Genomic DNA, 26,203 nt, shown 5'->3' with positions numbered 1-26,203 from the left:
CTGATGCTAAACCAAGCATCACTTGGTTCTTTTTCCTGTCTAACACTGGATGAAAAATTTGGCTGAAACTTTTTTCTACTTGAGAACTATTTTTGCTGAATTGAACTTTTTAGGTAAAATTCTAAGCTATGTTTTATATGCTATATTTAAAATAAAGACATATAATTAATGAATTAGAAAATTAACTTCATAGCTACAATATGTGATTTTAAAATCCTCATATAGCAATTATATTTGTGTGGTAGACTTATTTATGACTACAAGTTTTATTTCTTTCCCAACTTTAATAGAAACATCTTAGCAAATATTCAGGTCAGTATAGGAAAGAAGCTTTGCAGAAAGGATGCAACAAATCATAATGACTGAGCTGACAGACGAATGAAAATTCAAATTCAGTAAAATATTATTTTGTACCAAAGACCTGCCAAAACATTAATATGATTTCAATAATAACATCTAACATTTATTGAGTATATACTGTGTGCCTGTAGTTGTGTTAATTTCCCTACATCAGTTAGTCAGCTTAATTCTTTTTTTTTTTTTTTTTTTGGTACGCGGGCCTCTCACTGTTGTGGCCTCTGCCGTTGCAGAGCACAGGTTCCGGACGCGCAGGCTCAGCGGCCATGGCTCACGGGCCCAGCCTCTCCGCGGCATGTGGGATCTTCCCGGACTGGGGCACGAACCTGTGTCCCCTGCATCGGCAGGTGGACTCTCAACCACTGCGCCACCAGGGAAGCCCAGTTAGCTTAATTTTTACAATGATTCTGTGAGGTAGAATAATTATCCCCACTTTTATACATAAATAAATTGAAGCACAAGATGTTTAAGTAATTTGTAATGAGGTTACCCAATTGGTAGTTGTCAAAGTAAGGATTCGAACTCAGGTCTGTCACACTTCATCACCCACATACTTAACTACAACATTGTCCTGCCTCTCCCCAGGTGAGCGAAGACTGGTAAATTATGAGTCACATATACAGACTGTAAAAAAAAAAATTCAGCACTATTTTAAACTATAAGTGTATTGACTCATATATATGCCACATTTTTTCCAGCTAAGAATGAAGTTAAACCTAGGGGTAAGACAGGAATAAAGACACAGACCTACTGAAGAACGGACTTGAGGATATGGGGAGGGGGAAGGGTGAGCTGTGACAGGGCGAGAGAGAGGCATGGAACTATATACATTAACAAATGTAAGGTAGACAGCTAGTGGGAAGCAGCCGCATGGCACAGGGATATCGGCTGGCTCGGTGCTTTGTGACCGCCTGGAGGGGTGGGATAGGGAGGGTGGGAGGGAGGGAGACGCAAGAGGGAAGAGATATGGGAACATATGTATATGTATAACTGATTCACTTTGTTATAAAGCAGAAACTAACACACCATTGTAAAGCAATTATACCCCAATAAAGATGTTAAAAAAAAAAAAGAATGAAGTTATGGGTCAGCATGTGAGGTCCTTAAGAATCTAGATTTTTAATTTTTATTGAACAAGTGTCACATTGGGTAGATCCTGGACTCTTGATGTTCTACTGATCATCATAAAGTGGGATACTTTTAGGACCAGAGGAATTGTTAGGTAAGTGGAAATTGGTCCAAATATGCCATTTCCACTGTTTATAATTTGACCGTTTATAAATTGACAGAGGTAATAAATAATGTCTATTTAGAGTGAGAGAGAGAACAAGAGAGGGAGCATATGAATATGTATATATATTGATTCTTCATGTGGCCGGACACAAACAAATAATTAAAAATCCCTTAGGTGAAAATTATCTACCTCATTTTCTCAGTGCCCCTCCGTTCAAGTTAGGCTGACCCTACACAATATCAAATAAACATAGAAACCTTACAGCAATATTTTTAAGTCTCTTTCAAATGAATTACTTGAAAAAATCTTTTAACTTAAAAGTAGAAATGTAGATGCAAATCCTAACTTTTTTTTTTTTGCCCCCTGGAGTGACGAATTTTCTGAGAGACCTAAAGGGAAGTTTTGAGCAAATTTAGCTCCTCTAATAATTTAGACTGTTTCCAAGGAATATTTTATTTAACTTCCGAATGGAAAATAATTTTCTGATTACAGAGTAACAAAAACTGCATTTGAAAAGATTTTGATTTGAAATTTCAAGGTCACAATGCTAAGTATTTTAAACAAAAGTGTTTTTGTGTAATCGTTGATTGGCCATGCTGTTAAATCATGTAAAAAGTTTCAGTAATAGACTCCTGGGAGGCAACTACTTAGACTCAGAGGACTTTAAAAAATTGTTTGCTTTTTTAGTGAAGTAAAAATATTTACTTTCAAATGTCTAATCCTCAGTATATTTCAGAGGCCCGTAAAAATGTATGAACGATGACAACAGCAAGAGTGCTTTCATTCCCTTTATTTATGTCTATGAGCCTCTGAATCTGATAACAACTGTACAATAGGGTCCTTTCTTCTGATCAGAAAGAGGAACTTACATTTGGGTGTGGAAAGCAGGAGCTGGGAATGCAATGAGTTCACATCTTGAAAAGTGAGAGAGCTGCTCGTGAAAACAAGCCCAACGTGGGGAAAAGTACGTCTCACTGAAGATCTCTTCATGGATAAACCATCACTGCAGGTTTCTCAGCAGATACACCAAAGCTCAAAATCCTTTGGGCCAAATATAATAGAAGAGCTCAATTTGAATTGGTGTGAATTCTTCTTGCTGAGACAGTGTGATTCTCCCTCAGAACTTGTTACCAATCACATCCTCAAAACTCTTCACCCAACAGCAAATTCCTGCTTCTCACCTTCCTAAGGTCACCTTCCTAAGGCTCCTGTATCCTCTGAGAAGTGTAGAAAGAAAGCATTTTTGGGGTACTTGTTGAAAAGGAAGAGAGCTGAATACGACCTCTTTGAAAATGCATCCCTTTCCACTACATTTTCCCCTTTGAAAATGTTGTATTCCCCGATGATATAAAAGGACATGAATGCATAATCCAGGGTAGATGATCAGGAAGAGACTGGAATGGAAACAAGTGTATCAAGTGTTGATGAAGATGCACATGGACCAGGGGAAAACACGTTAAGATGCACTAAGAAATACAGAGACAAAGGTAGAAAGGGATTGAAATAAAAGAAACAGAAAGGGAAGCTGAATATACCCATTCATTTTGTATTCCCATGAGATAGGTGAAGAATAATAGACAGCAAAACAAATTATTTGTTTGTTCAAATAAGTAATTGATTCAGAAATACAATTTAATTTGAGATGTGTACAAATAGTCTCTTTTGCCTAGAAACAAAGCATTTAGGATTTTCACTGACTACCTGCTCCATCCGTTCTGCCTGCTGAAATTTTTTTCTTCCCCTTTTTGTCAAGTTGGCTCTAAAGTTACTAATTCATCTATGATATAAGCTTTGTGACTGTTGGGACACTGCCTGGACTGGTGAGAACTCATCCCTATGGTTCAGTTTACTATCTTGTACCTATTCAATACATTTTTTGGATGACTGAATAAAAGATGCATAGGATGAAGAGCAGGACAAAGAAGGGAAGTATATTTTTGATTTAACCAGGTTCCCAGGCTAGGTTACGGTGGGCTAGGTGATGTGAAATGGACTGGACTGCAAACCCTTAGAATGAGGTGTGTGCACAAGAGTCTCAAGGCAGCTGTGATGCAGTGAATGATTGTCAGTCCCAAACCCAGGAAAGCTAGCATGGCCCAAAATGTACAGTGAGCTTTTTCAATAATCTTTTTAAAAGCTCTATTTCTGAGGAATAAAATGTATAAGAATCTAGTTTATTTTAATTTGTGGCTATAACATCTGGTGAGAGTACAGGTTTTAAGTTATTTATCATTGCAAAGTAGAACAGCACCTGCTCGTCAAACTCAATAACAACTAATTAAAATAACAGGGTATTTTTATTTGGAAAGGCTTTGTGGGTAAGAAGTGGACAAGTCAACAGTCTCTTCTCTGTGTTACCATTTCCCCCATGCTCTCTGCAGGGGTACAACATACAAAGGGCATAAGCCATCTTTAAAAATTATCAGTGAATATCAGAGTACATATTACATTTAAGGATGTAAAAGTATAGCTGCTTGATACAGTGTAGTTGCTTTTATACAGGTTGAAAAGCATTAAGCACACTTTTCCCAATTCTCTCATTCTGCTTCTCTGTCCTTGGTGCCCCAAAATAAAGTTTGAAGCAGAGTAGAAGCCCAATAAAATTTTGTTGAATGAGTGACTGAATGAATGAGCCTGCAGCTCTGAGCTTTGGGGCCACTCCAGATCAAGGCTGAGCTTTTTCTTTTAGTTGCATAAATCCAAAGGAGAGTCCATTTTGGCCCCAGGTATTAGGCATAAGCTCATAGAATCTCATTTTTCAAAATGGAAATCTGCCTTATTGTTTTATTTGTTTTTAAATAAAGCAATACATGATCATTGTAAAAAATTAGACAATACTAAAAGCAAAAGGAAAATAAAAATTATCACCAATCCCCCACTCCTGTCACAGATGAAGAAGCCAAGTTCTAAAGCTAAAGGAAGAGGGACTTGCCCAGGGTCTTATATGCCCTTTATCTTCAGATCAAAGCCAAAATTTTAGATGGCGTTTAATTTCTGGTTCTGGACATCTGTTTCCTGTACACACCCTGAAATTTCCCATCAAAGTTGGCTGGACCATAAAGCCTGACCTTCACTATTCCCATAAATGATCAGATTTTACAAAATCCTAAAGGGTGAACATGGACTTGCTTAACAAATTCCAGAATAACAGAACTAAAGTGTTCACCTTGAAACATGAAAAGGTGAACTTAGTACAAATATAAGGAAGTACTTAAGTATTTCTCTTAAAAAAAAAAGAAAAGAAAGAAAAGGAATCAAATGAAATACAATATCCCCAAAGGATTAATACAGACAGAAATGTAAGTTAAATAAGTGTATTATAAATTTATTTTAGGTTATTAAGGGTACCTAACTAAGCTTCACTGGGTACATTTTTTTTTTAAGATTGACTTTAAAGAGAGACATATCCCCCCACACAAAACAAAAAACTGGAAGGAATGAACCATGTAGATGTGTGGAAAATTCTTAGGCAAAATCCTGGTTCTAAAAGAACCTAGTTTATTCCCTGTAATTACAGTATGAGTATAACCACAGTAAGTTAGTTCTATTATTCCTCTCACGTTGAGTCCCTGTTTCCCAATTCACATAGCAAACAAAGAAGCTGAAGATACCGATCTAGCCTGATGCCCAATTTCCTGTCCCTATTCCTGAGTCCCCCAAGCCCCAATTCTGTTAGGCCTGCCCCTACACTCTGGCCTGGTCTGTTTTCTGATCCCGCTATACTTTGGTTTTCTAGCACACCATGAGGGACATAAAGACAGAAACTATGTCTATTTATATTTCCCCATTTTTTCTCACTGTTCCTAGCACAGTGCTGATGCTGAATAAACATTTGTTGGGAACAGTATTTATAGACTTTCAGGAGAAACTGAGGTCACATAACACATCATTGGAAAGGATAAGAGGTATGCTCCAGTGGGCCGACACCACCTACAAGGCGTCAATGTACGCTCAACAATGGGCGCCCCATACTCTCCCTGGTTCTCCCCGCTCGCTGAGTTTGTGTCTCCTTCGACGGTTTCCATTATGTCTTTATGACCTCTCACTCTCTCTCTCCGCTTGCTTTCGCGCCACTATCACTACCATCCACTTTCTGCTTTTGTGCTGCCACTGCCCAAACTGACTCCTCTAATAATAATTTTTCTCCCCTTTTGAACAAAGATTGACAATTTCTATCTCCCAATGCCTGGAGGAAATCTCCAATTGGATGTGGTTTCTACCTGAAATTGAACGCTCTCCCCATGCCCACCCAAGAATGGAATACTTCACAGTTGCCCTTTCCAGCTCCTCAGACTTACGTTCTGTGGGACAGTCTGAGTTTCTCCATCTCCTGAAAGATTTGCTAATTCTCCCTCTAAAGACGCTCATGTTTGATCTTCACTTCCATATCTGCTGCCCTGACTCAGTCCTCATCACCGTGTGCTCAATACTAACTCTTCCAGTACGCCCACACTCTAGCCCACTGTAGATAACGCTTCCCAGTACGCATAGCTCCCCCACTAAGTCTCTGTCTGTTACCTTTTATATGAAATAGAAACACCCAAGATGTACGAGTCTAACTCATTCTTCCTTAAGCACTTAACAGGTTTCTTGCACCGGGATTCTTATTTCCACCTCTGAGTTTTGCAGATGTTACTCCCTCCTGTACACGGCTCCCCTTTTACTCTTTGTCATCACCATTGTTACTCCCTCTATGGCTCTCCACTTCCAGGGAGCTTTTCCTGACTGGTTTCATCACAGGATGATAACTGCCTTTTCTTTTCTTGGTATTAACTTTTAGTTCTGACTATATTGCTCTGTTGTTTCTTACTTGTTTAGCTAATGATAATGGTTAAAAAAATAGTAGCATACCATTTATGTGCCAGGTACTAGACTAGGCCGTTTATGAAGTTCAATAATCTTCACAACAACCACAGAAGCTACATAGATATTATGCCTATTTTAAAAATAAGGCAGCTGTGGCGTAGCAAGAAGTCACTTGTGCGTGGCCACACAGCTCATAAGTGACAGTTGGGATTTGAACCTACAGAGCCCAGGTACTGTTCAGGGTACCATGTGTCATATAGCAGCCTACTCCGACCAAGTTAATCAAAGGCAGTAATTTTACCTTCTTCTTTTGAATTCTCCATACCAATAGGTAGATCCTATGCTTCAAATACTTTTTGTTGGGCTTCCCTGGTGGCTTAGGGGTTAAGAATCCGCCTGCCAATACAGGGGATACGGCTTCAAGCCCTCGTCCGGGAAGATCCCACATGCCGCGGAGCAGCTAAGCCCATGCACCACAACTACTGAGCCCGTGTGCCACAACTACTGAAGCCCATGCCTAGAGCCCGTGCTCCACAACAAGAGAAGCCACTGCAATGAGAAGCCTGCACACCACAACAAGGAGTAGTCCCCACTCGCCGCAACTAGAGAAAGCCCACGCGCAGCAACGAAGACCCAACGCAGCCAAAAATAAATAAATAAAATTTTTTTAAATTAAAAAAAATATATATATATTTTTTGTAAGTGTAAGTTTCTAGTTTTCTGCTGCAGGATCACTAAGGGGTCATCTTACTACCATCTTTTCACTTGTGCACTGGAATTACTGAGGCAAAATTGATTTGCTTTTAAGATCATTGTTTAACATTTTTCTTCCTGTGAATGCCTACTCTGCTTTCTCAAAAGAACATCTGAGTTAAGTCACATTAAATGCCACTGTCTTTTGCTCTGAGGCCTAAAATTTTAAAATATGCATTTATACCCCTTGCCCCACATGTTACTGCTTTATTTCCCCAACCTGCCCTTGTAAGTCACCACAACAGAGGCCTCACACAACATAGCAGCTTCCAACTAGACTCAGAATCTCCACAGTTCCACACTCCACTGGCTATTAACCCATCATATGTGAATTACTGGATTTGGCGGCTTTTCTAATAAGAATAAAACTTTGTCATAAGATCCATCTGGGTCTTATTGCCTTTATTCTTTTAGAGTGAAGACTTCCATTTCCAGAATGGTTTCAACATTCAATATTTGTCATTTCAATATTGTAAGTGCTTTTAAAACTTTTATCCATACATTGCTTTTGTCATTTAAAAATTCTAATATGAAAGACAATGATTCAGTGCAACTATTTGTTTCGTCTCCAATCTCTCTTTCTCTTGATGTTTGTTTGTGCAGAACTTAGAGTCTTAACGGTTAGGAACATTTTCTATAACTGCTTTCGCAAACAGTTCAGCGTGCAATACATTCGGCCCTTGAGGCTGATGATCTTTGAGGCCTGAAACCAATATTGTGGATAACAGAATAGAGATACCTTTGAACCCAGATCCTTACCTTTCTGCTTCCAGACGCATCTCTTCCCGCTTTTGCCTCCTAAGTTCTCTGCGACGTTCAAAATCGTCCATGGTATGGGTTCAGATTTAGGGAGACCAGATAATATCTGGATCTAAAGGGGAAGAAGTAGAATCAATATCATAGATGAGTTGGAGGATTATTTCCCATGAGTCGCCTCAGCCCCTCACCATTTTTTTTATCCCCTTTTCCTTTACTCTTAAGAAAAACACCTTAGAAGATGAGTGAGGTAGCCAGTGATCAATTTCTGCCTCCCAAGCCAAGCGTTGTCCTTTATGTGTTAAATTCAGTCTCATTCATGTAACTATTAGAGACAAATAAGTAAAATTCCAGGATCACAGTTTAAAAAAAAGGGGGGGAGAAGGAGAGGTTTGAAGACTTGAAATATTGCTGGGATCACTTGAGAGCTACTGAATGGTTTTGTTCTTTGTAACCTGCTGAACTACAGACAAAAGTTATAAAAAAGTGAACAAAGAAAGAGGAAAGGAGAAAAAGAGTGAAAAAAAAAGAAAAGTGGCAAGAAAAGGAATTTGTAGGAACTAAGAGAAAAGTAAAAGAAAGAAATAATATAAGTATCCAGGCACAATTTGCATATCCTAAAAGAATATTAATATCAGAATGATAATAAAGACCACAGCAGTAATACCACGAATAAACATAATGCAGCAGCATTTTTAAGAGCAGTTACATATGATCAAACTGTTTTCACAGCTCAAAAGTAGCAGCTCTTTGTAACCCAACCATTTTATCCTTTCCTACCTCCTCCGTGATAGTTTTAATCCCAGAAAGATCTTCCCTTTCCAGCTCTTCAACTGAGGATTCCGCTTTTCCTGCGTTTCTGTGCCATGGAGTCAAGTATTCCAGAATTCCCCTGCAGCCCCCAAACCCAAAATGACTACCAGAAAAGGGGAAGCGGGCTCTTTTTGTCCTTGCTTTGTTTACAGAGCTGTCAGTGGTTAGTTAAACTCGGCCTGGAATCTGGCATTTAAGGCCTGCTTGAAGATTGTTTCCTGTGTGGAGCGGGAGGCCTCCACTTCCTCTGGAATCCTAGACTCTCTGCTGCACTCAGATCACAAAAAATATTTTCCAGCCCTTTCTGTGCACATGAGACGAGCCATTTGCCCTGCGTAAGAAAATAGGGAGACGTGCAAAACCTGAAGCCATCCCCTAATGGCATCTTTGTGTGAGGGAATGAAAAGCAAAACTTAGACTTTGAAGCCTAGTTAAGAAACCTTCTTAAATTGTCAGATTCTTTTATTTTTCAAGCATTTTTCCCCTTAAAAAACCCACAAAAACAAAAATAAAATCTCAGCCAACCAAAACAGAATTATACAACGTTTGAATGTTTCCCCCCCTTCTTATTCCCTAGGGTATTATTTATACTGCTTATAAATCCTTTACAAATTCAAATTTGGGTGTTTATTTGGGGTTTTTTTATTTTACAGTGTTTTTCTATCTAACTCTTAGAAAGAGTACTTTCCAAGTACTTTGTTAGTTATGAAGGAAAGAATCAGTTTTCCTTTTTTAAAAATTATTCCATCAACCCTGAAAAAATTTCTTTCTATTTTCTAGTCTGATCTCTCCATAGTTATCAGAATGAAAAAAAAAAGTGATTTGAGGGTCTCCTGAGAGGCTGTTTGTCTCCCTGGGGTGGGTTCCTGTTCTGAGCGCAGTGCAGGGTGCATGAGGACAGCCCTGGGGGCAGTGGGACCAAACCTCGATGACTTGAACCCTGGGTGCAGTGAGAGCAAAGGTTTCTCGTTCCTTTCTTCAGTAAAGTCTTTTGTTGTATATAAACCACTTCTGGAATAACTATAGCAACAGCAAACAGAAATGGGAGAAAGAGGTCTGTCTATAAGCAAACAATTTCACTTTTCTTAATTTATCCAAGCAGCTTAAAGAGCAGCCTCTAAGCCTCTGGGTCTCGCTCCAACCTCATTCAGCCGAGGAGTCATGCTGGCTGCTTGGTAGCAGTGGCAGCTGCTGCTCAGCCTGTACCTCTGGTGCAGGTGCCAATGAGCGGTGAAACGAATATCCGCAAGCAGGCCGAAGATGCACACGGCTGGCCGAGCCCAGCAGCACCTTGGAGCACTCAGGGGAGGTGATGCTGACTAACACCGTGTGGCCACTGTGGCCGGCCACGCTCACTGGCTCTCCACCCACGCAACTTCCCCCGCCCCCCCCCCCCCCCCCCGTTCCCTCCTCCTACTCCTCAGCTTTTATTACTTACTCGGGTGTTTTTTCCTCAACCATAAAGAAACGCTACCCGGGCTTCCCTGGAGGCGCAGTGGTTGAGAGTCCGCCTGCCAATGCAGGGGACACGTGTTCGTGCCCCGGTCCGGGAGGATCCCACATGCCGCAGAGCAGCAGGGCCCGTGAGCCATGGCCGCTGAGCCTGCGCGTCCGGAGCCTGTGCTCCGCAACGGGAGAGGCCACAGCAGTGAGGGCCCGCGTACGGCAAAAAAAAAAAAAAGAAACTCTACCCAACCAGTTATCTACTCATGGAATGCTGCTGAGTGTGTACGTGAGGCACTGACGGGGAGGGAGAGAGGGAGTGCGCGCTATATGAAGCATCTACACAGACGGTGCCTTTCTGGGTTCTGCTTGGTGGACATGTGGCGGGTGTACCTGAGGCAGAAGAGAAAGCACGTCTGTGTACCGTGCGGTGTGGGATGACTCTCTGCTGGGGTGTGTGTGTTGTGTCTGTGGGTGGGAAGATGCGTGTGCTTGTGAAAATGGCTCTTTGTTGGTCTCACACCAGGATGGAGCAGAGGTCTTCCTTAATCCTCACACCCTTTATATCACAGAGCTTCTCTGAACCTCTCTGGCACTGTTCCTAAGCGAGGCGAGCCATGTCTGGGGAGAATTGTAAGTGATTTTCCCCCTCTTTTGGGAGCAGCAGCTTCCATGGCCTCAGCTAGTAATCTCTCATTTCTTCCCCGACCCCCAGTCAATGCTGAATTCCTTCCACTAACATTGGATAGGAAACAAACTCTCCATCAACGAAGTGATGAAATGTCAAGGCAGAGAGCTTCCGTAAACAGTAAAGCTCACGAGTGTCACAAGTGGACAGAGTAGCCTGAAAGAGAAACGCAGGCAAAGGGATGTATGTACCAATGAATGTGACAGATGGGTTCTTGAAAAGTTTTATGAAAACCCAAATTTTGGGGCTGGGGTGATTGTAGACATGCTATTGAAAGAACCCTGATGTGACTCCTTTTGTCAAAGGAAGAGAGGCGCTTTACAACGGCAGTTGAACAATTACCTTCTGATATACCTGTCTTTTCAATATGGGTTCTCAAATATCAGATTTTCTTGAAATAGGGCACGCCTATGCTACTGCAACTAAGTAATAAGTCCATGTTAGAGACTTCAAATCACTTAACACGCTGCCCTTCCTTTGGGTAATGACACCACCAAGCCCGTGGCCCAGCTGAATGGTGCCGTGAGTGGACCTCCTGGGTCTCACCTCCATGCCAGGACATCCTGAAGCTTCCTCCCTTCCCTATCCTTCTTGCTATTTTTCCCTCTCAGCTTCTTTTGGGGGGAGGGGGAGATATTTATCAATATTTCTTCTGTCATTTCCCTTTTTATTTGTCTCATTCTCTGATACTTTTTTTTTCCCTTCTCCCTTTCCCTCCCTCTATTGGGAATTAAAATCTATTTATTAAATCCAATCTAGGATTCTTAAAAAAAATTGAGTTTAATTTCTGATGTGCATCTTTCAATCAAGAATTCTAACTATTACTATGTTTTATATTTGCAAAGCTTTTTTCTTTTTCCTTTATGGGCATGTGGCCCTCACTAGAGTTATTTTCTGTGACAACGTTATAAGGAGACCTACTGTTTCTGCTTTTGTTTGGGACAGGGTTGGTGGCAGGTAAGAAGCCCTCTTAGGTGTGTATGTGGGTGTGCATGTGTGTGTGTGGGTGTGTCTGTGTGTGCATGTGTGTATGTGCATGTATGTATGGGCACGCACACGCACACAGGTGTAAATACAGTCGAGGCAGGAAGTGGTGGCATGCAGGCCAGTACTCTGTTATTGGCGGGAGAAATTTGTAGAGAAAGCTAAGCTCTATCTATCTTCAAATCATCATAAACTGAATGGTGAATGGGTTGGAGGAAGTCCTTGGGATTTCAGGGCAGTGCCAGTATTGGTCTTGGAATGCATCAAGAATAAAATCTATTCTGTCAGGGACCCTGAATAAGTTAATGCAACTTCCAAAAGTAACCGACATTAATTGAATATGTGCTATGTGCTGAGGCATTTTTTTAAACCATTTAAAAAAATTAATGGGGCTTATTTCTTAGTTTTAAGTTTAAGGAAATATTGAACATAAAGTACAGAGTACCCATATATTCCCTCTCCTTCACCCCCGCCCAGCTTTTTCTGTGTTTGCATTGAAATGTGTATTCCCCACCAAAAGATATGTTGAAGTCCTAATCCCCAGCACCTCAGAATGTTACCTTATTTAGAAATAGTGTCTTTGCAATGTGGTCAAGTTAAGATGAGGTTATTAGGATAGCCCTAATCCTGTATGACTGGTGGCCTTATAAAAAGGGGAAATTTGGACATAGAGACAGATATACACAAAGGGAAGATAATGTGGAAACACAGGGAGAATGCCATGAGAATATGGAGAGCCAGGAACACCCGAGGCTACCAGAAGCTGGGGGAGAGTTGTTGAACAGACCCTTCCCTGGGGTCTTCAGAGGGACCCTGCTGACACTTTGATTTCTAGCCTCTGGAACTGTGAGAAAATAAGTTTCTGTTCTAAGCCACCCAGTTTGTGGTACTTTGTTACAGCAGCCCTGGCAAACTAATACAGCCTATTATTAAAATCTTGCAGTGGTACATTTGTTACAATTAATGAACCAATATCAATACATTATTATTAATTAAAGTCCATGGATCACATTAAGTTTCACACTTTGTATTGTACATTCTATGGGTTTTGCTAAACGCAAAATGTCACGTATCCACCATTACAGCAACAGACAGAATAGTTTCACTGCCCTAAACAGTCCCTGTTCTCCTTCGAGGCATCCTTTCCTCCCTCCCCCACTCCAGCCCTCGGCAACCATTGCCTTTTTTAAAACTGTTTCTATAGCTCTGCTTTTTCCAGAATGTTGTGTAGTTGGAATCACAGAGCATGCAGTCTTTTCAGACTGGTTTCTTTCACTTAGCAATATGCATTTAAGTTTCCTCCATGTCATTTTGTGGCTTGGTAGCTCTGCTGGGCCATTTAAAAATATGTGTTCTTATTTTATCTATCTATTTTATAATAAATCTGTGAGGTAGCTATTATAATCCCCATTTTAAAGAATTTCAAAGTGTGTGCTCTTAACCACAATAATATTCTTGAACTAACCCACTATTCTCCTCTAGGAATTGTTTTCCCTTTCAGGAAGTAGGTAAGGGTGCCTCCCTCCCCCACCTCCTACTGAGAAATTCTGAGAAGACTACCGTCAGTGATCTCCAGTTTAATTCATTGGATCATTTAAACTCAGGTAAGAAGTGATCTTAAAAATTATTCAATCCTCTTCAATTTCAAACCTATTTGGTTTAGTTCAGAGAATTATCATGTCTGGGAGATAACTAAATTAAACCTTGCAAATGTTTATTAAACTTCTGTTATTTTATTGTTACTTCTTGTAAGATTCTTAAACTAGGATGATCATATCTGGACCGCTTCATTGCATACTTTTCTTTGAAATTTTAGTGCTTCTTCATTTTATACTTTCCTCCTCTTATCCACTGTGCCCTCATCTCCAGCATAAGAATTTCTCTGTTATTGCAAGGAACTCTAGTCTTTCAACACTGATAACTGTTATTAGATCCCCGTTTGACTAGTTATCATTGTATACCCACTGTAAAATTACATGGTCCAACTACTTCCATGAAGCCCCCCACAAAAACATTTATACCATCAATTTTCGATGAGCATTTACTGAGCATTTACTATGTGCCAGGTTCTCTCTAGGCACTGGAGATATAATGGTGAAGAAGACTGAAAAGGTTCCTGCCTTCCAGGAACTTTTATTTCAGACTTTCTTGCTCTTTTAAACTTCCACCAGGCAGATCATAGCCATCTTCGACCTTGGATCACACCCATCATTTGCTTTCTGGTTTTTGTTCTTGAGATTCAAGGCTTTGTGGGAGAAAGTCAGGGACCATGTTTTGTCTATCCTAAAGGTTTATGTTAACTTCAGTTGGGCCATCACTGCAACTCAGTGATGCCTCTCTTCATCCTGTATGTACCGGGTGATTTCTGCGTATAACACATGCCAGCAGATTCTCCACCTCTGCTCTTCAAATTATCTTCACTCACCTCAATCCTTAAATTGCCCACTCCACAAACAGTGACCTGGATTCAGACTTAGGAGACACAGGATGACCCTCTCTGAGCCTTTCTTCTCTGTAAAATGAAGTGGTTGGACAGATAACGTCCAAGGTTCCATCCTACTCCATGTAATACTACGGTTCTGTCTCTGCTCTCCAATCCAGCAAAGATGGATTCATCACACATGGGATATACATGTTTCCTTCTTTCCACATTTGAATGTTTGGATACCTCTGTGCCCTCTCTTCTAATTTTCTGATTTAGAAAGCATTAACCTTCCTTTCAAGCTGATCATCCCATGGCGCCCTAGATAAAATTATTTTATTACCTCTCAAATGTGTCATATAATTTTCTGCCTCTGCTCCTTTATTCATACCATTCCATCCATCTGGAGTGAGAGCCCCTATCCTCTTCATTGTCCATATTCAGTTGTGCATTTCTGGCTCAGATTTCACTGCCTTCATGCCTTTCCTGAGGACTCTAGTTTGGTAGTGATATCTCACTACTTGAATATCCATCATTCATTTTGGTAATTAATAACCTACTGCCTTGCCACTGCTTATTAGTTGTTCTAACTACTACTTAAATATGTTACCTTAAATATGTTACCTTTCCACATGCTTTCATTCTTAAGATTCTGTATCTTATGAATAGATACAGTCTTTTAAAAAATCTTTTCACTCTTGCGACATAGCAGGCACTCAGGAATTGCAGCTGATTTGAACCGTTGGATTTTTATTCTCGATTTTACCATTCTGAGAGTGGAAAATGTAACTCAAGCTGATTCATCTCTGTACTTTACTGACTGATCAGTGTTTACAAAGTTAATTAAAGACCTTGGTAATAGACTATATATGAATCTCAAAAGTTATATAAACCCACATTTGCAGTAGTGGCAGTAAATCTGGCAGTGTTTTCTTTCTGACTATAGAAAATGAACTTTTGTCTTTTTCAAAAAAAAATCAATTTATCAACCTGCTTTGCTCTTTTCTCAGCTAAATTGTTCATTTGGGAATCAAAAACCAAATAAACACATGGACTCTAACATACCATTTGGACTTAACTTTAGCTCAACCTTCGCCACTTTGTTCCAAAAATCTGTGCTACTTAAAAAAAATGCAATCACCAAGACACATGTGTCAAGACCAGCAACACAGAAATAAGAATGAATGGGATCAACCTGAGGAGCTCTGCCTTCTCAAGTTGTTTCTTTTCTCTCATCACTGGAATCTAGAACTCAACGCCCTACTGAGAGCAGGTTAACAGGTTATGGCTTGTTCTTTCTTTCCTCCCCTGTTCAGTCTTTTATCATTACTTTCTCTCTACTTGTATTTCTCCATTTGCCAAACAGGAGAATGGAAAGACTTAATGTAACAAAAGTCAATGTCTTTGTGGCCTCTCTTCCACCTTAGGAGGAGCAGGTACTGGGCATGTTAGATTTGTGAAGGAATGGTGTTTGTCTACACTGGTTTCCACACTGGGGAAGACCACACACTTAGGGATTTTATGTGTCATCTCCAAGTGTTACCACCCATTTGGAACACTTTAAGTTGTTCAAAACCCCATGGCTATCACTGACCCTCCCAAGTAAGAAAAGTAGATTCACCTCTATTTAAAGAAAGGAGACTGAGACAAATAGGGCTTTGGTATCAGTTCCTTAACCATGACCAATCAGTGGAAAAGCAGGACTGATATTTAGGCCAATCTCTAAGCCAACCTGAAAAGTTTTCTTAGAAGAGCAAGAGAAGTGAAAATTTGGAACACGGTTCCTTTGGCACCCTTTTCGAGAGTCTGAAATTCTTTTCTTTGGCAAATTCCAGGAGAATTAGGCCGAAAGACACAGAACAGAACATATCAAATCGGAAAAGGCATGTGGTCACTGCTGCTCTCTTGGTTCCTAAGGAAGAGAAAAAGCATCAAAAGGCGTGGGAGCGAATCCTACCACAGACAGAAATTCTACACCAATCTGTAAGAAATTTCTTACACCCAGGTAAGAAAATAAATGCATAGCTATGCTTAAAGAATTCATAAATGTGCTTTCTAAATGCATGCCTGATAACAGAGGTTAATTCTGATGTCACATCAGGGTGGGATCCTGACCCCAATGGAACTATTCGACAATGGGTAGGGCTGCTGAGAAAATGTAAACCCCTATTACTGGAAATAGTCAGGTAGAGGTGAAATAGCCATCTGTTTAGGGCTGTAGTGAAAAGATATTTTTTGAGATCCTAAGGCTGTGCTGCCCAATATGGTTGTCAGTTGTCACATGAGGCAGTTTAAATTTAAATTAATCAAAATTAAATTAGAAATTCAGTGCCTCCGCTTCACCAGCCCCGTTGCAAGTGCTCTGTGGCCACATGTGTCTAGTGGCTTCCATGCAAGACCATGCAGAGAACATTTTTGTCATCACAGAAAGCTCTATTGGACAGCCCCCCTGTGAAGCCTTCCAACTCCTAATACAAAATGACTTTACCACGGAAAGTAATGTTATGCAGTTCAGAGACATGAAGATGTGTCAGACATGGTGTCTGTCTTCAAAGACCTTACAATCTCCTACAGAAGATGGAATACAATGAGGGGTATGGTAGGGTCAGCCTTCCAAAGCACGGATGTGCTTTTTTAATCCTCTCATTAGTAACTTCTTTGTTCTCCTATGGAGGGTCTTTTGGATCTGCAATCTTGCTGTTCTGAGCACACTTGCAACTGAGAAAGCGAAATGAATGCTCAGTGAATGCAAAAGAAGCTGAGATACTGTCTGAGGAGAGATCACACTTCGAATTGCATAACAAGGCCTAAGAGTGGCTTATTTGGAACAAAAGATCGGAGGCCATGGGTCTGTACCAGTTATAGACATGGTACAGAGGTCATTATATTTTACATAACAGTAGTTTTACTTGTGCATGACTCTGGCCTTTCTGGTCTACTTGGCTATAAAAATATCAGCAACCCATGAGTCTGCTCCTTGTGATTGGTTTTTCATCTAATATTTCCAATTTAGTGATCAACAAGATGATCCAGAGCCTTAGCCAGATATTCTGCTAATATAAGACATTAGCAAGGTGACAGAGTTTAGACGGCAGGATGCAAATCCATTTACACTGCTGGGAACGATTCAAAGGTATGTCTTAGAGGTACTCTGTTACTGGCAACATTTTTGCACATGGAGGACATGCTATTACGATCAGGGACTATTTATTCCCTAGTAAGTTACTAAACATCTATTCATCATGATCATCAAATGCATTTATTGTGTTCTGGAATTAGGAAGCGAGTTAGAGACTATCTTCTGGGAGTTAATAATCTAAGACGATAAGCTTTGAAACCAAACCAAGGGACATCATCCCTTATGTCTTTGGACATAATACACAATTTAAACATGTAACTCTGCAAAGAAGTTAAATAATAAATTGAAAAGTGCCTAGACTGCTTCCTCCTTCCTTTCACATGAATCATTTACATGGTAGTTTCACCCATTTGTTAGTTTGGGAATTTCTGGACTTTCCTTCAAGTAAGAAATGGCTCATAGTGCAGGCCTGCTTAAGACTAGCATGAGACTACAGGATCTCTGAACCTTGTACTCACTGATAAGAGTTTGTACTGATACCTATATTATTGGAGCTGGTATTTTAATGACTAAGTATGTATCTGTCTTCCCTAGAAGATTATAATCTCCTTGAGGTTATTACTCATTTTTGTGATCCCTCAAAGTTCTTGACTATTTTTTCTTATAGTCAGCACTAAGTTCACACTTGAATTAAAATGGATTCCGGGGCATTGCTTATTTTTGGATTTCATTGGTAAACAGATGAACTTGGCTAAGACATGATCAAAAGGCCATGCCTCCAGTTGAGCTCTTAGTAACCTTGGGGATGGTGGTTCACTAGGAAGCTCTATTTTATACTGTGATTTGTAGTTGTTTTCTTCTAGTGGAAAAGAAACTTGTCTTAGAAAGACATTCTGTTTTCAGGAAAGAGGGGTATTAGACATTTGTAACTGAGGGAATCAGTCTGTTCTGGGACCTTCAAAGAAAAAGAAGGACAAAGAAGACATATGTTGAATAAGAAAAGAAGAGAATTAGGGTTGAACTGAAACGCCCCAAATTTCCAAGGCCTTTGGAGATGCCTTGCCACTCCTCCATCATAATTAGAAAACACTGACATTCAGAGCTGATTTAAATGCTTCCATCAGTCTAAAAAAGTGTTGCCTGATTTTACTCTGTAACCATGCTCAGTAATTAGAAACATAAGGCCCTGTTCTGGATGTTTTCTTGGGAACCTACCCTCCCAGGCCTGGTGTCACTACCCATTGGCTACAGGACCTTTATCTTTTCTCACCATCTCTCTTAGGAGCCCCTGCCCAGGTCACAGGAAGAGTGTGAGGTTGCCATGGGCATTCCTGGAAAAACTGGAGACCTCTGGCGCCACCTCAGACTCTAAAATACATGGAAGAAACTCATTTTGCCTGCCTCTTTCCTTGCTGAAGCTCTATAAATCTGTATTGCACTTGGAAGGCAGTAGTTAAAGTACAGTAAGAAAAGTGTTCAAATCAGAAGATTCAAAAGAAGGATCTTTGTGATGACCGGCTTGAAATGACATCTTTGTTTGTTTCGGAAAACAGAAAAGCTATTCCAATGGTTGATTCTAGAGTTCCTCACACACTTGCTGGGAAACGTGTACTTTGCAAAATGTAGGATTAGAATATGATTTAACAAGCAGCAGCAGCAGCTTTTTACTTCTGACAAAATCCACAAAGAAAATGGAAAAATACTTGTAATCAAGGACTTCAACTCAACAGTCACCTAACTTGTCAAATTAAAACATGTGGCAAACACCTGCCAAGCATCTTGAAACAACTATACCTTCTTATTTTTCTACCTGACCTGTAATCTCTTTGGAGCACATTTGCATTTCCCAATTTTTCACACTTAAACAATGCTGTCCACACCATGTATAGAGATGACTAAGCAACTTTGTATTAAGTAACCGAAGCGAGTCCTGCCAATTTTAGAATAATTAAGTTTCTGCAATCTAATATAAACAGTTCCAAGAACTACTTGCGGCCTACCAAAAGTATATATTACAAGTAGTCAACACTGAGGCCAGCTGGCAGACAGATCAACCTATTAAAGTAGAATTGTTCAGAATTCAGAGTATTATTTTTCTTTTCTCCCATTATTTTTGCTGCATCCAACTTTGTTTCTTTGGGAATGTTTTCAAGTATACAAAGCAAGAAAGTAATGTGGAATTGCACCTCTTCTAAATGAATGAGCATTTCTCTTGAGATTCTTTAGAACCCACAAGTCAGTCCCATTTCAACGCTGTCTACACAGGCAGCCAAAGTAAAATACAGCAAGTGAATCCACTTTGTTCCTACTCAAGCTAAAGTGTTGGTATTTTGCTTGACCATCAGAAAGGTCAACAGTGACCACCAGACAAGCACATTAAGTTATATGCCTATCAGACACCTGAAATATCTTTCTGACTGTAATCCTTGTACTGCCTCTACCACGTAGCTTGCTGGATCAAAATTTATTACTAATAAGGCTAATGTCATAGGTTTAATTCTACCAGGAACGAGTTAACTATTTGAGAGAAAAAAAAAAAATCCTAAACTATTGCCATGTGCTTTGACATTAATCTTGGCCAGCTACATGGCAGATGTGGGCTGACAACTTTCAGTTGAGAACATAGAGATGGTTAGACCAACCCATCCCACCATGACCTTCAAGAGAGTGTATGGGACCTAGAGTCTGTCATACAGAGTGAAGTAAGTCAGAAAGAGAAAAACAAATATTGTATGCTAACACATATATATGGAATCTAAAAAAAAAAAAAAGGTCATGAAGAACCTAGGGGCAAGATGGGAATAAAGACGCAGACCTACTAGAGAATGGACTTGAGGACATGGGGAGGGGGAAGGGTAAGCTGTGACAAAGTGAGAGAGTGGCATGGATATATATACACTACCAAATGTAAAATAGATAGCTAGTGGGAAGCAGCTGCCCAGCACAGGGAGATCAGCTCGGTGCTTTGTGACCACCTAGAGGGGTGGGATAGGGAGGGTGGGAGGGAGATGCAAGAGGGAGGAGATATATGTATATGTATAGCTGATTCACTTTGTTATACAGCAGAAATTAACACACCATTGTAAAGCAATTATACTCCCATAAAGATGTTTAAAAAAAAAAAGAGAGTGTATGGCCAAATGAATGGGAGTGTGTCATCACACAAAAAGCCTCTCCACATTCAACTGCATTTTAAGCCCTAATGTCTTCTTCACTGTGTTTAAATTCATATATATTCAAGAGTGGTAAAGGCTCTACAACCATCATCACAACGATAACTTCAATAAAAACATTCAACAAACATTTATGAAGTGCCATTTGCTACCTTACTGGGTGTAGCAAATAAGTTGTGAATGCAACTACCCTGCCCTCACCATGCTTATAGTCTGATGGTGGAGACAGGCAATGAATAAATAAAATACAAACTGCGACAAGGGTTAGGAACGAAAAATACAAGCTGCTATGAGAGAACTACAGGAGTGACTAATGGTTTTCTTTGGGTTAAAATACGATATAAGCAGTAATAGCTTTTTCAAACAAGAATGATATTAATACACTACAGACATGCATTCATAAAGGGAACATAAACGTATGAGACTGGAGTTTGTATTTATTAAATATATATCAACATCTATTTGCCAGGTACATGCTCTTCTAGGTGCTGATAAATCGAACTCTTCTCTACTTTTCTGTCCTAAAGAAGGGAATGAAGAGTAAAGTAGCTCGTCAGGTTTGAGGGATGGTGAACTATTCTCACCCTTTCTCTCCAACCCCAGATCCTGTGTAAGTAATGTACAAATAATGACCTATGAGATACTATCTGCTGGAATTGATATAGACACAGGGAAGCCACTTAAGATATTAACTTCACACGGCTAAAGTGGAGGGCATCTTTCTAGAAATCATCCAGCTCAGTGACCTTCTGACAACAAAAGCATGTTTCTCACCCGCCATCAAGCAGAGATTTGCTGATTTAAATGTAGCTGGTCCACCTTGTTTTTTCAAATTTTGGTTCATGATTCCAAGAAATGAACAGCCCGTAATAAATTTACTCCAGTGGCAGAATATCTCACGACCAGCTTTTCTACTTTGAATACCGCAAACAGACCTTTAATTTGTTGACACACAGCCCCTGGACATTCATGAAAACAAGATGTTCTCTTGCTGCTTTTTAAGTTAATCAGATTTAAGTCAGGGTCTCAGCCGAATTTCAAAAACAGATGTTCCATAGCAAAAGGGCTGAACTGACCCCAGCAAGGAGAGGCTGTTTCACTTGAACTTGAATATTCTTTGTTAGCAGGATGAGCGATCAAATATGCCTGAAACTGGAAACAGGAGCGACCCGAGGTTTACTACTGTCTCCATTCAATGACTGCCCTGGGGATCTGGGAAGGTTGGGCATCCATGACTCTTGGTTTGGGGAATAAGCTGATGCCTGGAAGGTTTAGGTGCCTAGGTTACGAAGCGGGTTAGTGAGGAGGGATGATCTTCTCCCACACACCACCATCCTGTTTTCCTGTCGACCTCGGAGGCCCTCCATGGAATGGCTCCACTGTACCCAATGCCTCTCCTGGCTCACACTCACGTGCAAACACAACTCACAGCCAGGCCAACTCCTTAGTTCTGCTACAATCCAGCTGGTATTTCTGCCTCTGGGCCTCTGTCCCTGTTTCCTCTCTCCTGTAACCTGAAGTGCCCTCCACTCCTCCTGCAAATCCCATATATCCTTCTAGAGTGTAGCTCAGTCCTATCTTTATTCCAGAATCATCCTCGCTTTCAACTTCTGCAGCATTGTTGGCACTGCTCTTTTTGACGGTCAATACTATATGACTTTGTTATTCAAATGCTTTATAACCTCTCTTTCTCTTGAGCAAGCGTGAAGCTGCCTAATGTCAGGGTCTGCCATCTCCTCTTACATCCCCTCACAGTGCCGGGTGCTTTGCTCCGCCTTTATAGGTGCATGGGAATGGCTGCTGAGTTGAACCATCTCCTCTTACATCCCCTCACAGTGCCGGGTGCTTTGCTCTGCCTTTATAGGTGCATGGGAATGGCTGCTGAGTTTAACTTATTGAAAAGCTTCTGGCCTAAAAACCCAAGTTCCAAAATTCCACAGCTCTGGCCATTAGTGCTGTTTGCCCCGTGTTCCTGTTTTGCCCCTTCTGGGCACCTTACAGAACTGTACTTTGGGCCTCCTTGTGGTCAGCTGGGGCCAAGTGACTAGTTCTGGCCAATGGGTTGTGAGCAGAAGTGTCATGTCACTTCCGGGGCAGACCATTTAATTGTTGATATTAGACCCTTCAGAGCTTTTTTTCTCTCTACCATGGTAGCCAGCAATATTTCCAGATAGCAGCTCTCAGCCGGGGTCCCCAAGTAAGGATGGCAATGATGTGGACCAGAGACTCCAGCCTATCCAGGGTTACAGAGAAAGCATGTGTGACCAACCTTTGTTGTTTAAGTCACTGAAATTTTGAGTTGTCCCTGACCGCAGCGTAACCTAGCTGGCCATGGCTGACATTGCCTTTGTTAACTCCGTCCGTGATGAAAATGATCTTGTGATATTAGGCAGTGCACATCTCTGCTTCATGAAGGTACTTATTCAAATTATCCCATTTTCTATTTCTGTTCTGTGACATCTAGTATATAAATAGGAATGGGTAGACTAATCAGGTAGGGCCTCAGGGAGTGGAAATGGCTCATTGGTTCCACCTGCCTACTCCAATGAGCCATAGAGCTGCTGCTAACTGTAGCAGTGCTCATGTATTACGTGTTCACTCATTTACACCAGGGATGACAAACTTGGGGAGTGGTGGCCTACGGAGAAATGGAGGATGCATGCATCCCTAAAAGAATTCAAATTCAAAATTTTAAGAAAACCATGCTGGGCAAAGGAAGCACATTTGCAGGTCAGTGTGGGCCTCAGGCTGCTGGTTTGTGACCCCTGATTTATACAGTCGTTCCTTAATGGCTATCATGTGTCAGGCTAGGCGCTGTGAGGACTTACAAGAATAAACTTACAAGTGAGTTCATATTAGTGCACTCTAGATGGAGCTTATTTAGTTAGCCAATGGTTATAGAGCATGCACTACGTACCCAGCACAGTTCTAAGAACTTTATAAATATCAGTTTAAATCTTTATAACAATCCTTATTGTCTCCAGTTTACAGATAGAAAGACTAAGGCCCAGAGCAGGTGTGTCATTTGCCCAAGGTCACAGAGCTAGCAAATAGTAGAGCTAGGATTTACATCCAGGCAGCCTAGCCCTAGAGTCTGTGCTTTTAATCACAACACTATGCTACGTCTCACAAGACCTGTAAATGCATAATATTTACGAGGTAGCTTATGGCGAGAACCCCGTTGATGAAATGATCATGTGACTCCCTGAAGGATCTATGCTCCTCTACAAATGCCCCTGACTAGAAGCTGTTTCCTGCCAGGAGGATCTGGCTTGCTTGATGTTAGGGTGAGTCCATATTTGACGTTTATTAGTGAAATAAAAATCAATCTCCTGTTTATATTCATTTGGGCTTTGGCAAACTGATCTATTATTTCATTTAAGCGAGGTTCACTTTAGAAAATAAGCTGAATTTGTCCTAAAACCTTAAAAAAATAAATTACATCACTTCACACTTTGACTATTTCTTTGCTTTTTCATTTAATTAGTTTTAGACAGGAAGCAAAATCATCCAAGATTATATGTTTGTGTCAATCTTAGGGCAGACTCAGATATTGTAGGACCTGAAAATTACTTGGGAGGCCTTTAAGAAAGAGAATGCAATGTTAAATGTAAAAAATTAGGCAGGGGTGTGGCAGAGGTCTGTTCAAGTGAGGGGCCCTGTGGCTTAAGGGCCACTGGTTTCATGGTGACTCTCCTTGGGTCTCTCACCTTTGATTCTTATGAGCATTCCAATAAAAATGCCACAAACCCTTACTTGGCTCTTAATTTTCAATTATTTTGATACTACAGTTACGTTCACCCCCTAAAAAGTTCTTCATGAAAACCAGAATTTAGGAAACAAATAAGGAAGGGAGCTATTAAGCATCATTCTTCAAAGAGATTTTCAGAAAAGCAGAATTACAAAACACTGCAGTGTTTTGCCTATAAACCACATAATTAGAATGATGGGTGGATGAGAGGGCAGAGAAATGTAAAATATTATGATTCTTTGTCAAGATGAGGACAATGAAAAATAAAGTATCAGAAATCACAATTTACGTCAATGAATATATTATCTGAGTCACTAAATTTTCATTGCATTGAATAAAAAAAAAAAAAAAGAGTCCATTTTATAGGAAGGAATGGAGGAACACCAGAATTGTCAATGCAGCCCAGATCTAATACAGCCCTGGATGGAGAAGTTCCAATTCAATATATAGCTGTAGAGTGAATAAATTAATAAGTGACCTGAATATGTGTGTTTGAGGAACAAGAGAAAGGACAGATGGTGCTAAAGGGGTCACAAGCCTCCTCCATCAACCCCAACTTACAACTGCACGTTTTACTTCTAAACCATTAGCCAGCAATCTGGGGGAGGCAGTAGATATGTCCCCAGAGTCTCTCATTATAACAAATGTCTTTATGTTTATAAATCTTGTGAGTCTGTGATGGAATCAGATTCACAATCATGGGTATAATACACTTATTGGAGGAATTCTTTGAAGAACTTGGAGAAAATGCTTTTAGAAGAGCTCCTTCCATCAGGACCACCGCATGTGTGTATTCACTCCTTCTCTGCATCCTCTGGATATGATAAACACACTTTTCCCCAAACTCAGGATGCCCCATTCCACAGTATGTCATTCTTGGTCATTAAATAACAGGACTCGCTATTAATGTTGGCCGTCTCCATCCCTCTTGAACAAAGTGTTTTCAGCCAAAGATATTAAACTAGTCAACCTCTCTTTTCCCCTGTCAGAGAAACAGCCAGTATCCTGAAATCACAGCTCATTTGTACCACGCTGGCGTGAATATTCAGACTCCATTTGTCTCCAGCTCTTAAAGGCTGGTGTTAGCATGAATGATAGACATTTTGTTTTGAATTAGCAAAAAGAAGGAGAAAAACCCCCAAATAATAAGTTGGGCCTTAAAATAGCTGTTTCAGGGAATGCAGCTCTGCCTTTTCCTCCAGTAAAAGTCGATTTAAAAAAAAACCTAGATTTAATTTGGCATTAAGTTGGATTTGGGATACAGAGAATAGTAGGAAGGAAAATGTCTCAGTCTTTTCCCCCCAGATTGAGCCTTTAAATCCTATTGGAGGACTGCTGCGTGGACTAGTGCAAGATGTTTACAGCTTTGTTTTGTTGAACATCCCAAAGCAAAGTCTGGACGTAGCTGAGTCTGTGTCCTTGAACTGTACAAACCCTGTCACAGTTAGAACTTCAGGCTTTTGATAGTTTTGTTTGAATGCTAATTAGCAGGATCAGTTTTTCCTCTTTACTGCGTACTCACTCATGCTTTTTGAAATCAAAGTCTGGAAAGGAGTTCTAGACAAGAGCTCCTGGCACCACTGTTGGTTTTTCTCCCTGCTATCTGTGCCCTGATCTTGGCTTGCCCACCCTGACACAACCTCTTTCCATCAATAGCTGTGCTAGGCAGGAAGGTGTTCTCCATGGTGCAATTAAGGCTTTAATGCCAGGTGCAGTTCCCTGGCCAAGGAAACACCATCACTTGGCCAAAATTACAAAATCTGCACATGGTGATGCTGGAATGTCCTCTTACCTTCCTTATCATGAAAGTTTCCAGAATTGGGAAGACCATGAGAATCCATGTTCCTTGTGTCCCCTCAATTCCTAACCACACTTGGGCTCACAGTGTATTTTCCTCTTTATACCCCATGACAAGGACCTGAGAGAAGTCTTCTCAGGGTGAGA

General features: G+C 40.5%; 1 protein-coding gene across 14 annotated transcripts in view; it reads right to left on the bottom strand.

The window, feature by feature from the left end:
- Nucleotides 1–26,203, bottom strand: part of CALD1 (caldesmon 1) — a 215,930-nt gene that overhangs the window by 84,194 nt on the left and 105,533 nt on the right. For 13 of the 14 annotated variants that reach the window (XM_079931314.1, XM_079931315.1, XM_079931313.1 and 10 more), the window contains one exon: nucleotides 7,910–8,021. In XM_079931314.1, the coding sequence (XP_079787440.1) occupies nucleotides 7,910–7,980 (71 nt within the window). In that variant the 5' untranslated portion in view covers nucleotides 7,981–8,021. Of the gene's footprint in view, nucleotides 1–7,909; nucleotides 8,022–8,686; nucleotides 9,239–26,203 lie in introns of those variants that run through there. The other variant, XM_079931318.1, reaches the window with a different exon arrangement.

This window comes from Stenella coeruleoalba (genome assembly GCF_951394435.1).
Source record: "Stenella coeruleoalba genome assembly, chromosome: 9".
Taxonomy (NCBI): Eukaryota; Metazoa; Chordata; class Mammalia; order Artiodactyla; family Delphinidae; genus Stenella; species Stenella coeruleoalba.
The sequence above is the reverse complement of the archived record's forward strand: the minus strand, read 5'-3'. Positions and strand labels throughout refer to the sequence as shown.